Source organism: Akebia trifoliata, chromosome 15 (assembly GCF_017979445.1).
Source record: "Akebia trifoliata isolate Shusen 1 chromosome 15, ASM1797944v1, whole genome shotgun sequence".
NCBI lineage: Eukaryota > Viridiplantae > Streptophyta > Magnoliopsida > Ranunculales > Lardizabalaceae > Akebia > Akebia trifoliata.
In genome coordinates this window covers 25,043,260-25,057,866 of record NC_141389.1, presented here as the reverse complement: position 1 = coordinate 25,057,866, position 14,607 = coordinate 25,043,260, and the positions used below count along the sequence as shown (strand labels likewise).

Here is a 14,607-nt window from a genome sequence, read left to right as displayed (position 1 = left end):
TAGAATGATTCCTTAGACTCGTGGATGTAGGCATTTTTGTCAAACCACATAAAATATCGTGTTTCTCTTCTCCATTTATATATTATTTTTATTTTATTTATTTGTGGGATATTAATCCAAATCAAGATCTAAGATCTAGATTGGGGATTTTTGTATCCACAATGGATGCACTAAAGTATAAATAGGCTTTGCTAAGAACAAGCTAGGGCATAGGTTTAAAAACTTGGGAGCCATTTGATTTGTTCGACAATGATTCGGCGTACTATTTGTTTGTTTAAAATGTTAGAAACATATAAACACTAATCATTTTTTCTGGTCGTCTTCTTACATGTTAGGGAGTTTTCTTATTCTCCGCATAAGCAATTTGCTTATTTATAATTAAAAATATTGATTAAAGGATTTTGAAATATTACATAGTAAAAAAAAATGATATTTTTGTTATTTTGAAAACTTAACAATGTGAGTCTTGGGTTGTGGGTTGCAATTTTTGGGTTTTTGACTAGAATGACATCGATTATATTAAATATAAATATAAAAGTGGGAGCATTTATGACCACTTAAGTTTTGATGTCAAACCACTTCTACTTTACCTTCTCTCATCTCTACTATTATTTGAGAGAAGGCCAAGTAGAAGTGGTTTGACTTCGACACCAAGTGATCATAAATACCCCCATTTTTATATTTAAATTTAATACAATCAAGGACATTTTAGTCAAAAACCCATAAACTTGTAACCATGACGTTAAGTTGCTTATTTTTCAAAATTACAAAAAAGAAAAGAAAAAAAAAACATTCATTTTTGACTATCTAATTTACAAAAATCCTTTAATTAATCAATGTTTAAAGTACAAATAAGCCCCTTGAGTACAATACTAAAGATAACTATAACACTAAAGATAACTAACCTACACATACAATACTAAAGATAATAAACATCCATTTTTACTATCTAATCTACAAAAACCCTTTAATTAACCAATGTTTAAAGTACAAATAAGCCCCTTTGAGTACAATACTAAAGATATTAAAGATAACAAACCTATGCATAGGGCTTGAAATGGGGGTTGGACATGGACCTGAATATGAGTGTTTCTATATCTATATCCGAATTTTTTATCTAACCGAAAATTGCTAAAATATGATTAAATGGTGACTTGAACTCAAGACACCTCTTCATTTTAGAGAGTGGTCTTGACCTCTACAACCAACCATTGTTTTTTTTTTTTATAAAAAAAATATAATAATACATCTTGCAAAATAATATATCATTCGAATCTTAGCAGATATAGGGATGGAATCATATCCAACTCGAATCCGACTCGTGTCAAGGGACATCAATCCATATCTGAACTATATTTTAATTTGAATATACTTGGTAAAATCAAACCCGCTAAATTTGGATTCGGATTTCGGATATAATCCGTACCATATTAAGCCCTACCTACGCATATTGTCAAGGTTAGAATGCCCTTATCGAGCACTGTCAATGGCGAAGCTGACCAGGCCACTTAGATTGATTTGGGTTCCAAAATTCGGCTAGGCCCGGCCCAGCCCAGCCCATCATAGTTGGGGCCATTAGGGCTTGCAACATCAAAATTTGTCAAAAGAAAGCCTTAAGTATTGTTAAGGTTATAATCGTAATTATCCACTCTGAAAAATGCCAAAAAGGCAAGTTTTAACATCTACCAATCTTTTCCACTTTTTGGTCTTATTTTTGAGGACTTTTCCCGAGTCCCAAAAACCCAAAACGTCACTGCGCCCAAAACTCGTCGCCCGACCAAAAAATCGGAAAATTAAACAGCAAAAACCCAACAAACAAGTTTGACTTTGATTAATCTAATCTCGTCTTAGGGTTATCTAACCTAGTTCGATAAATCGTCTTAAGGTTGTATTTTTCGTCATCACGATATTTTGAAAATATCGCGGTAACTGTTATTATTAGTTTTCTCTCTATAAATGATTTTCTTTCAAAATAAAAATCATGTTTTTTCTGATATTTTTTTCTACGAGAGAGAGAGAGAGATTTTAGTTTGGATTTGAGATCGAAAAGCTTCGAAAAAGAGGGAATCTTTGTTCGTTCTCTGTGAATCTCTGGTTCTCTGCTGTAATCTGGTCGGTAATTGAAGTTTCAGCCATGAGACGTGCAAAGGATAGACATTTTCAGATTGAAGTTTTGAAAATTTGAAATTTTGAAACTAAGTAGGAAAGAAGTGAGATTTCGTTCGAATAATTGAACGATTTGGATTTTTTTTTGTTTTGTGTGTGGAAGTTTTTCAGTAATTTCTGATAAATTTGGTGGTGGATGAGTGTTCTTGTTAGTTGCTTGTGTGAAATCCAAGGGAGTGTGAACAAATTGTGGTTTTTTGTTCTTGAACTTGAAATTTTCAGTGATTTTTACTGATTTCTGTTGATCTGGCTTTGGTTGGGGGTTGAATTAGAGGTATTTTGATTTCAACGAGGATTCATCTTTGTAGTCAGTGAGATTGTTGAAATTGAAGAAAATTGGATTTTTTTTTTCTGGTTTCTTGTAGATCTTATGTGTGTTTAAGTTGTAAGGAAGCTTCTACTTCAAATCCCAGTGACTAGAGGAAGAGAAAGATATAAGCTTTGGAGCAGAGTAATTCTGCTAAAACACTGAAAATCCCCAATTCTTTGTGAGTTCTCTGTGGAAATCTGTGTGGATTTCAGTTGAACAAAGAAGAAGAAATTAGGGTTTATGTTACATTCGTTAAAGAGAGTAAATGTACGACTCGTCCTATTAAAGATTGGAGAAGAAGCTCAAAAGACGATCTTTTTGTGAAAATAACGGTTGCCTGTAAAATTTTAGAGATTCTTCTAAAGGGATGGGAATGGATGTTTACGAGACTATAATTAGGGTTTTTTCTTGAAGTGAGGTTGAAGGAAGCTTTAATCAATGTGCACTGTTGTTCATTTTCTTGAGTTTGGGTTTTGATTTCGGCTCTCCTGAACAAGATTGAAGCATAGATTTGTTGTGTTTCTCCCTTTTTTTTGCAGAGATTTCCTGCAATTTTTAGGGTTTTCAGCAAAGGGTATATGATAAAGGTTAGAAATTTCTAGTCCTCTACCCCTCTTTTAATTCTCGTTTTTTTTTTCTAGACTAGATATAATTTGAGCCTTCTGAATTTTATTTCTTAAGTTTTTATGGATGAATCTTGTGTAGCCTTTGTGTTCTCAATAGAATTTTAATTTACTTAAATATAAGCATCAGCATCAAGGAAGAGTTTATATGATTTGAATCTGTTTTCTATTACAGGTACCATCTTGATTGCAATGATAACATTTACGGATTCCACGAACCATCAGATGAGAGAGGTAGAAAATATCTTGGATTCTCAACTTTGGCACGCTTGTGCTGGAGGGATGGTGCAGATGCCACCATTGAATTCAAGGGTATTCTACTTCCCACAAGGCCATGCAGAGCACGCTACTGGGAACGTAGATTTCAGAAATTCCCCAAGAATTCCACCGCTCATCCTCTGCAGTATTTCCGCTTTGAAATTCATGGCAGATCCCGAGACAGATGAGGTTTACGTCAAAATAAGATTGGTTCCTCTGAAAAACGAGGCTGACTACGATGATGATGGGGTTGTTCATGGAAACAATGGATCCGAGGTATCGGAGAAACCCACATCTTTCGCAAAAACATTAACACAATCTGATGCCAACAATGGTGGAGGTTTCTCTGTGCCTCGCTTCTGTGCGGAGACAATCTTTCCTCCCTTGGATTATTCAGCGGACCCACCTGTCCAAACCGTGCTTGCAAAGGATGTTCATGGAAAGGTTTGGAAATTTCGGCATATTTATAGAGGAACCCCACGTCGTCATCTCTTGACGACAGGTTGGAGTTCTTTTGTGAATCAGAAAAAGCTCATTGCGGGGGATTCCATAGTTTTTTTAAGGACGGAAAATGGAGATCTTTGCATTGGAATCCGACGGGCAAAGAAAGAATTTGGTTTTGGTGGTGGTGGTGGTGGAGAAATACCGTCCTCGTGGTGGAACCCAACCTCAGGAAAATTCGTCTCCTCATATGGGGGGCTTTCTGCCTACTTGAGGGAAGAAGATTCAAACTCTGTTGGGGGTTCGTGGGAACGAGGAAGAGTGAGAGTGAGACCTGAGTCTGTTATTGAGGCTGCAACTCTTGCCGTTAATGGGCAACCCTTTGAGGTTGTTTACTATCCTCAAGCGAGCACTCCAGAGTTCTGTGTTAAGGCCTCCACTGTGAGGGAGGCAATGCATATCCAGTGGTGTTCAGGGATGAGGTTCAAGATGCCCTTTGAGACCGAGGATTTATCGAGGATAAGTTGGTTCATGGGAACCATATCATCTGTTCAGTTTGCTGACCCTATCCGCTGGCCTGGTTCGCCATGGAGGGTTCTTCAGGTAACCATCTCGTCTCTTCTCTACTTCGTATATGTTTCTAAAAAATTTAATCTCATGCACATTGTTGATGATGGGACAGTGCCCCTACTCCATTTTTATCTAGGATTGCTGTTTCTTCTAATTTGTGTTTTCTATTGAAACATGGGGTTGAATATTTTCTTGAGAAATTTCCAAAAATGTGATCTACTTTTGATGAAATTCTCATTCCGGCTCACTGTTAATTTTAATTCTCAATACATGAAGAGCAAGATCGCAGGTATTTCGAGGTGACGATCTCGCTGATATATATTTGAAAAGTGACAATCTCACTAGTTATAAAATTGACGATGTCACAGGTTAACTACTTTTTAAAGAGATTGTCACTTTACAAACCAATACATCTCTCTGAAACATTCAATGTTTCAGGGTTAATGTCTCATATCTGTCGAATCGGTCTTGGCCAATACCAATACGTATCAACCAATACATTCCGATATTTTAAACCATGCATCTAATCCCACTTTACCTTACAATCTTATTTGGTCTCTCTTCTCAACTCTCACCATCTCTTCGCTAAAACCCATATCACAGGTGACATGGGACGAACCAGATTTACTACAAAACGTGAAGTGTGTCAGCCCGTGGCTGGTCGAATTGGTATCTAACATACCCTCTATCCATCTCTCACCCTTCTCACCACCAAGAAAGAAGTCAAGGCTCACACAACACCCCGATTTCCCCCTCGATGGTCAACTTCCAATGTTGTCTCTTTTGACCAACCACCTCGGGCCACGCAGCCCCTTTCGTTCGGACACTGCTCCTCTAAGCATTCAGGGAGCCAGGCATGCAAATTTTGGTATATCTTCATCAAATCTCCATCTCAACAGAATCTCCAATGACATCATCATCATGGGCAAGTGCAAGAGCGATGAGAACGTATCTTGCCTGCTAACCTTGGGAAACATCCAGAATTTAATGGAATCCGATAATGTTAAGAAACCCTCATTTAAGCTCTTTGGTCAAACCATACTGACTGAGAAGCAAATCTCTCTTAGTTGCTCTGGTGATACGATCTCGAACGTTCTTACTGGAAACAGTTCATCAGATGGAAATTTGGAGAGGACAGTGAATTTCTCTGATGGATCCGGTTCTGGATCCGCACTCTATCAGCAACACGGGCCACCCGAGAATTCTTCATACGAAGGGTTTCAATGGTATAAGGATCACCAAATGGAGAAGCTTGGTTTGGAGAAGACCGGTCACTGCAAAGTGTTCATAGAGTCCGAGGATGTCGGTAGGACACTCGATCTCTCAGTTCTTGGATCATACGAAGAGTTATACAGAAAGCTGGTTGACATGTTCGGCATAGATAAATCAGAGATGCTGAACCACATTCTCTACCAGGATTCGACTTGTGCAGTTAAACACATCGAAGATGAACCATTCGGGTATTTTTTTTCCCCTCTAAATATATTGAAATCTGTATTTTAAAGAAGGGTTCAGTCTTTCCAAACCTTACGCTTAATGTTAATTTCCTTGTGTTATTGCAGCAAGTTCATGCAAACAGCAAAAAGGCTGACAATTCTAATGGATTCGGGCAGCAACAACATGGGAAGGTAGAGAGAAAGAGAGAGAGAGAGAACTCAATTGCTAAATGTATAGTTGGAAAAACAAGTTATTTGTTTCAATGTTGATCTTTCTTCTATTTGGGAATTGTGGGAGAAATCCCCATTAATCCATTTTTTCAATTATCTCTGACGTTATCTCCTAAAGCAACTATTATTTGCCCCTTCCTTAAGAAATGTGGATTCGAATTTGAATCTTTGTTCATCTTTTTTCCATTTTATTTCAGAGAATTTCTAGAACTACAAGTCAAAAATCTTCTATGCAATATGTATCATACTGTTGTAGAATGACGAAATCAAACTAAACTCTCCTAATGAGACTGACCCACTAAACATACTTGCTTAATATTAAAAAAAAATTGGGTTTCGACTGAAAGATCTTACACTGTTTTATATATTTTGAAGAATTTCTTAGGCTCCTTTGTTTTATTTAAGATTATAAGAAGTTGGGCACAAAATTATAATCCTTCTATGCTACAGGAATTGTTAATATGGCCACTTATGCTTAAATTATATTGTTATATTAAGCTTCAATTCATACAATGTTTCTAATTGTCTTCTGATAAATTTAGGGATCCAACTCAAAACCAATTCGTAGTGAGTGGAGGGGCCCAAGAGTTTATAAGGAGAGAGTGATAGAGACAGAGTAACGAGTGTCTGATGTGGGACTAAACTTAATATGCCCCTGCACATGTATTCTAGACTAAGCCAAAGCACGTGGAGATATGAATCAATTGACAATGAGGGAAGAGACTCTGAAGCTTATAAGGAGAGAGACAAGGCAATGAGTGTCCCATGTGGGACTAAACATGTTCTTAGCCATTCTAACTATACTAATTCACATTCAACTTTTTCCCTCCTTGAGAATCTTTGACTTGTATGTTTCTTCTAAATGGGATTGAAACTAGTTTATTACAGAAAATGTTTATAAAAAAAAATAATAATAACAGTGAAAAATAAATAAATAAAGATAGTTAAAGATCTTGAACAATATCTTTAATGCAACAAAGAGTTATAGATATAGTGACTCATTGATATAAAGTAAACTCGGTTGAGTGGACTCAGTCTGGTCAAAGACATGATTTGAGTATATGTCGGAGTTGGACCCAGAAAACATAGAACATGTTTTGTTTATGAGATTCGATTTGTAAGGATTCTTTGTCGTACCAATAAAGAAAAACAAACACAAAGAGATAAGAAAGGATACCGTTAGAGATCATGATGTAAGGACATCTTTATGGGATCTGACTAACACCGTTAAAGAATGCCACGTGTAAAGCAGTTTTTATTTAATTTAAAAAGTGAAAAAAGAATAGTTGACCCAGGACCTTGAGAAGGGTATTTGATAAGAAGTCAGGTCTTAAATAAAGATAGTTAACTTCTTTTATAAATGATGCATTCTCTCTTGCATAACCAATCATGTGATGTTGTTCAATACATATGGCATCCTGTCAGTAGTATATCAATTTAATATTGTACGATCTGAATTCACTGATTTGAAATTATTCATAACACCTCTCTTCCTGCGGTAACGTAGTACTTATCAAAATCATTTCGACGCTAAAGTAAGAGAAACAAAGGAATATCCCTTAGTACTGATTAAACTTCAATCTCCCCAAAAAGATCCCTCTCAATAATGTTTCCTATGTTATTTATCCTCCTTACTTGTCTATAGGATTATCTCCCTCTGTAGGCTATAATCATGGAATATTTACTGTCTCTACGGAGTTATTTACCTAATCGATATCTCTTCCGGGATCTTTAGGATTGATGTGCACATATCAATCTTACATGACCTGGCCTGCCCTGCTTGATAGACCTGGCCTTGCTTATTGCTGTGCTGTCTTGCCAGTCAGCATAGGGAGGTCTTTGCTCTGGCCCACCCTGCTTGTAGGGCAGCAACTCGTATGTTGGTCCGTGCCTGGTACCACCCAACTGTTTTGGACATGTGTACGGCTTAGACTAATACACAATTATTTCCCTTTACAAATATATTTTTTCGTTAATAACAAATCTCAATTGTAGAAAAATGTTAAATTGACTTCCTATAATATTGCATTCAACACTATGTTAACAAGGTGGTATGCACGAAATCATATATGCTTTCCTCGAGATATGAGTGAAAAACATCTATGATGTGTGCACACCACCACGTGAGCAAAGTGTTGAACGCAACCTTAAGAAGTTGAGGTCTTGAGTTCAAATCCCACTTTGGGAGTTATCCTTAGTGATTTATCCCAAAAATTATTTGGTGTGTGTAAGAGGAGCAGATTGTACTACCTCGAGGATTAGTTGGGTGTTCTAAGAGGTTTGGATACCTTGATTCCAAAAAAATAAATTTTACCCCATCTCCAAAATCAGAGACTTAAGCATCAACTATCTCATCTCATAAGATTTTCTTCTTAATTTTATTTTTTTTCAAAAAGAAACTCAAACATGTTTGATTGTTAAGAAATTATCCTTACAAATGATTTTCTAGGGAAATTTATTTTTAGTGGCAAGCAAAGCATTTGAGAAAGAAAAAAAAAATCTAGAGAATGTAATGCCTGATTCTAGGAAAAATTATTTACAAAATAAAGAAAGGAAGAAACTTGAAGAGCATGTTTTATTGCAAAGAAAATATTGTTGAAAAATATTTATTGGCAAAAGTTTTGTTTGGTAGCGAGGGAAGCAATTGGGAAGGAAAAATTATTTTCTACAACATGCAATGCCCATTAGAGGACAAATCATTTTCTTAGCTCCCTCATTGAAATTTCATTTATTTATTCCGATATAAAATATCCCCCCCCCCCCCCCTCTTCATGTCTGATTTCTACTAATAGAATAACTCGATCAAATGGTGAAAATAAAAATGCCAAAACTTGACATCTTCACTTCTTGGTGGTGAAAGATAAAATAAGGATGGAAACCATTGGTTCCTCCTCCATTTCAAGATTTCCAAGACCTGATTGTTTGAAAGAAGAGAAGAGTGATGGAAGAAAAAAAAAAAGAAACAAAGGTCAACCCCATCCATTGGCAATTGCATATTTCATCAATTTGTGTTTCATAAATAAAAATTGGTGTGAGAATAAAAACTTATAAATAAAATATTAAATTCCTAGATGAGACATTTTTATTGGAGTTTTTTCAACAACAAATGAAGCTTGGGAAGTAGGGGTGTCAATAGGTTTATTCAATTCTTATAGAAAACACAATTAGACTTGTTAATTTTTATTTTTACTTATTTTCGATTCTAATTCTCAAATCAATCGTATCAGAATTGGAACGATTAATTTTTTTTTCTTCAAACAATTTTGGTTATTGATTTCTATTCATTCTATTTTGATTCTCAATCGACTCGATTTCAAATTAAATACTCAGACCCAGAATCCATTCTAATAAAAAGGGACTTAGAATTGTCCAATCCGTTTTGGTTAAGTTGCCGTTTTGGTTAAGTTAAATAAGTACCATAGACAACTCTAATGGGAACACATTCCACACGTGAGAGAGTGGTTAAGTTAAATAATGGGTGAGCCTTTTTGATGGGTGGGCCCTTGTCGTGGTTGACTACGCACACCACTTTCACCACACAACTAAAAACATGCCATCTTTTCACCCGAGAACGTGTCGGTCTCCTCCTACCGACACGCACGTGCAATTTTCTTCTCGTTTGAGGAGATATTGAAAATTATCATTGACTCACTAAAATCTCGTCTTATTAATAGAGGCAGAGATCCTTAGGCACGCTTAGTGCCCATTACGCAACTCTAACGAACTCTAGAACACGTGTGACGATGTTGACGGATCACGTGACTTGCGGACATAAAGAGATCCAAGTATCTCGCTGTCACCCACACTGAGTTATGGTACATCGCAGCTAAACCAAGCTCCATTTGTCGAAAACTCTATCCACCATTGATTACCATGACATTAATAATCTTGTGGTTGACTAATACAAGATACGGTCTACCATCCTGTACTCTTGTGGCCTAGTTGTGTTTCTTTTGCTGGTTGACTCTTGTATGATGTGTTCTCCATAGGGCTGTAAATTGGGACTGTTGGCCGACTAATCCGTCCCATCCCCTGAAAAAACGAGGTTAGGGTTTTCAGTTGCTTGCTTAGTTGGTGAAGTCTTTGGGTTCAAATCCCGTCAACACCGAGTTATGAACTCATTGAAAATAAGCTTATCGATTGAAATAACAATAAATAAATAAAAGGGTTAGTGCCTCGATTTCAAGTTTGACTAAAAAAAATTCTCAACCCATAAAATTTGGTGGTTGGGTTAGGGCCAACGTGGAAATGCAAATAACGTGACCATTAATTTTGAGTTTATTTGTCTCTTACTATATTGAATATATAAATGTTTTATATAATTTGATGGATCATGTTCAAGGGTTAACATGTTTTGTCATATATTGGTTAGAAGTTTCATAATAGACTGATTTTTTGTGAGGATGATCTCTGTGGTGGGGAAATTATCTTCGTCGAAATTTAGTCCATTCTAAAACTTTTAATCACATGTTTACAAGTTGATGAATCGTAGACCGTCCATTTTTTATAAACTACTTTTGATGGTGTTAGAAGTTTTAGATTGGATTGATTTTTGGTGAAGATGATCTCCACAGCACAAAGATCATCCTTACAAAAAGATCAGCCCATTCCGAAACTTCTAAACCATGTAAGACAAAACACGTTGGCCCTTGAACATGACCCTAGTTAGATTTATGATTTTGTAATAAAATATATTTAAAGTACATCATAAATACCAATTTCACTTTCATATCTACCAATTTCTCAATTGGGATAGAGATTGGCCCATATTTTGATGAAAACTAGTATCAAATTACTCCAAATGGCCAAAAGTTGCTAAAATTAACATGTTAGAAAAACCTGAAAATCAAGTGAAACCCAACTTAAGCCCATCACAACCGAACTTAAGCTTACTCGACTTAGGCTTGATGGGGAGTTAATGCTGATTTAAGATACAACCCACCTCTTTAGGGATCGGTTAAGGGTCATCCAAACCCGCCCATTAATGATTGAGTTGTTAATGGGCGGGTTCAAGTTGGACCTAAGTCAGCTAACTCAACACAAACAAAACTTTGGTCTAGTTTACGTTGATTTCGGACTTTATAAAATATTAAATTCATACAAAGTAGAAGTAGGACCTCCATCCTATTTGATAAACGGTTAGATATGAGAGTAAACTTATTATTTTATGATATTTTTTTATTTACTTATGTCACAAATCATACATATATAATACTATGGTAACAAGCTGAGTAGGGCACTTTTAGGTCATAACTTAACCTAGATTAAGTCGGCTAAATTTTTTTGAATGCAATCATGTGTTCGAACCTCCAAAGCCTCCTGACTTACCTGGCAAAAGAGCCGTGTGGGTCAGACCAATGCCTAGTGGACTAGTTTGTCGGATAAGGCCCAATGGTCTATGGACTGGGCACAAGCCCAAATATGATATTAGGGCCCACTGTCTACGGAATACCATTGTATAAAAAAAAAATAGAAAAAAAGATCAAGATCCTAAACCTGTCTATTCAAATAGGTCAGGCAAAGTTAAGCCCGATAATGGATCAAATTAATAATCCAATTTGATGAATTGATACAAAAAGTTGGTTCCATCGAGTTTTGGGGCCAAGTTACCTTAAAATCCAATTGATTCAAAGACACTTAATCAAATTTCGAGCTAAGTCTACAAATTTTAAGATTATGATCAAGAAATCTAAAAATTGAAGAAAGAAAACATTTTCGTAATCGAAGAGTAAAATGGTCAAAATCATTAAAACCTTTACTTGTCATTCTCTTTCTTCCAGGTTCCAAAAAAATAAAATAAATCAAAGTGAAACAAACTGACAGGTTTCTCCCCACCAATTTTAAGATATTATTTTAATAAATTTATTTTTAATTAAGTAATATTTAAGGGTCTTTGTTATATTACTTAAGGGTCTTTCTTAACGTGTGCCCTTTTAATAAATACAGTTGGGAAATTGTATTTTGTATACCAAAAATATCCTTAAAAAAACTTTTTTTTTTACCAAAATACCCTCCAATGCTTATTCTCAAAGTGTCTTTATTGCACTTTAACCAATTATTTAATGACTTTTGTTAGAGAGATTTAAAGTCACTTGGAGTGGTGTATTGTGTCACGCATAAGCTACCCAACGTCATCATAGATTCTCTCTTTTTGACTTTCTCACGTAAAATTGGTAATTTAGACATACCCCCTCCATATTTTGATGAATATTTGAAATGCCTTGTATTTTCAAACTAATGTCATGCCCTTTGACCTTGGTCTTCTCTTGCAGATAATATTAAATGACCCAAATGCCCTAATTTTTAATCTATAGGAACAAGCCCTAACCAAAAAAATTATGTTAACTTCATCTCCAACCTTTACAGTAAATTATTTTAATCTAGTTCTCAATCCATTATTTCTATTTTCGAATCAAGTCTCAACCCTCAGCCCAAAGCTTTTTTTTTTTCTACTCAAAATCACGTCACCTTCTACTTCTCTAAAAATTCTATTTTATCCAGATCCAGGGGGCATATCATCAATTTGAAAACATACAAGTATCTTAAATATTCACCAAAACGTGAAGTTCATATTTTTGAAAAGTTTATTTGAGAAGACCAAGATCAAGGGGGCATGTCATCTCATTAATAGTTACGCCAATCCTACTCATTAAGAAATTTGTATTTTTGAAAAGTTTGATTTTTTTCTTCTTCTTTTTTTTGGGGTTGAAAAAGTTAAGCTTTTAGTTTCTTGAAACCATTGATGCATTAAAGTCTAACCTAAGGACCTTAATGACTAGTCCCTTGAACTAAGGACATCTTCTTAGGAGATATTTCCAAGGAGGGTTTTTCACCCAAAAGTCTACATTCACAAGGGTTGAATTTATTGAAATAATAGGGGACATTGGGAGGGACAAGATGTGACCTAACATGGCGTTGAATTTGAGCTGTGACGTGTGTGAACCCACACATGATACTAAGATACAAAAATGCCAAACAAACTTTGTACTAAAATAAGAAGCAAACCAAAGTCAAAAACTTGAATTCAGCATTTCAAATATAATAGTTGCAACTTCATCTTTCACTAATCATTTTTTAAAAATTGCTTCTTAAATGAAACTTAGAACCAAGAAGGACCAATAAATCATTTTTGGTCAGACCAGTCACCTAATATGCTTTGTCTTATTTAAAGAATGAAAACTGTAGGCACCCACAATGGTTTTACATGTGGGTTTTGCGAAGTTTAACTAATGATCAAGATTATTTACAAGGGTTTTGTTAATGTGCACCCTTAGGGCACACGTTAAAGTGTAATAAATACACTTTGAGAATAAGCGTTTAAGGGTATTTTGAAAGAAAATAAAAAAAATATAACTGTATTTTAGTACAAAATTCAATTTTCAAAATGTATTTATTACGGTGAGTCAATATAAGATAACACTTGATGTTTTATTCTCTTCGACAATATGCAATACTTTAGGAAGTAATATAGCCCATAAGTTCTAAAAATATCTTCTTCTTTTTTTTTTGGGGACATTTATTTATAAAGACAGTCTTTGTATAGTGTAGAGATGGTCGAGGTCCACATTACATTATCTGATAGACTTAAACGTGAAGAGTCTATCTTGAGCTAGTTAGTGATCACTAAGAATTTGTAATCATCAAACAATTGACTTTACCGTTAATTAAATTCAATATTAGGTTCTTGGTCAATAATCAATCTAAACTGGATAAATGATCATCCAACTGTGATATGAAAGATTGTCACAAAATCATATCATCCAACTATGATATGCAAGATTGTCACAAAATCATATAAGAACAGTGGAATTCCACATCGGAGGTTAAGTATTGAAATACCAATTTTTTAGTGTCGATGCGGTTATATCGATGTATTTCTCAACACTTTTATCAATTACATTATCGTGTTTGTATTATGTATCTCTTTATTGTATGTCAATAGATATATATTTTTTTACTTTGAAAACATGATATAATGATTACGTTTTTACATATTAAAATTGATAGACTGATGCTTATTATATCTGTTTTATTATCTTTATTTTCATTTAAGTTGTACTCAAAAGTTATGCTATATTAAAATCTACATAATTTAAATTTCAGTATGTTTTTACATTGCATATTATGACTAATTGTTAGAAGTTAGACTTCATGTTAGTTACTCATCCTACTATTCACATTTAAGATCATACGACTATTGAGGAATCAGTCTTTGAGGAAAAGATTTACGAAGAGGTGCCAGAGTCTGAGTATGTGGATGAGCAGTTATCTCCATCAGCTTGAATGGTCGTAGAGTTTAGTAGTTGTTTTAATGATTCAATTTGAGACATTTATGGCAGGGCATTGCGTGACGATTTATACTCAGTACTATTATTTAATTATGTCTTTTGTTTCAATTAGTAAGACATAAGGCTTGAAGATTTTGGATTACTGTTATGGTTGTTAATAGCTTCCGCACTTTGGTAGATTATTGATATTTATATATTTTCGCTGCATTATAATTGTGAAATGTGGTCTGTCATTTATTATTATATGTTAAAATGGGATGGGATACTTAATCATGTCTTGAGAT

General features: G+C 34.9%; 1 protein-coding gene across 1 annotated transcript; it reads left to right on the top strand.

The window, feature by feature from the left end:
• The first annotated feature begins 1,988 nt into the window (after positions 1–1,988).
• LOC147384763 (auxin response factor 18-like) lies at positions 1,989–6,152 on the top strand. Its single transcript, XM_086426025.1, has 4 exons — positions 1,989–3,063; positions 3,275–4,401; positions 4,972–5,828; positions 5,931–6,152. The coding sequence occupies exons 2-4, from the start codon at positions 3,292–3,294 to the stop codon at positions 5,998–6,000; spliced, it is 2,037 nt and encodes a 678-aa protein (XP_086282151.1). The 5' UTR covers positions 1,989–3,063; positions 3,275–3,291; the 3' UTR covers positions 6,001–6,152.
• Positions 6,153–14,607: the final 8,455 nt, after the last annotated feature.

Bases quoted from the DNA above. Each gene is read 5' to 3' on its own strand.
- LOC147384763 (XM_086426025.1), top strand. From the start codon at position 3,292: ATGATAACATTTACGGATTCCACGAACCATCAGATGAGAGAGGTAGAA. The intron at 4,402-4,971 runs GTAACCATCTCG...CCCATATCACAG, and splicing joins CGCCATGGAGGGTTCTTCAG to GTGACATGGGACGAACCAGA. The intron at 5,829-5,930 runs GTATTTTTTTTC...GTGTTATTGCAG, and splicing joins ATCGAAGATGAACCATTCGG to CAAGTTCATGCAAACAGCAA.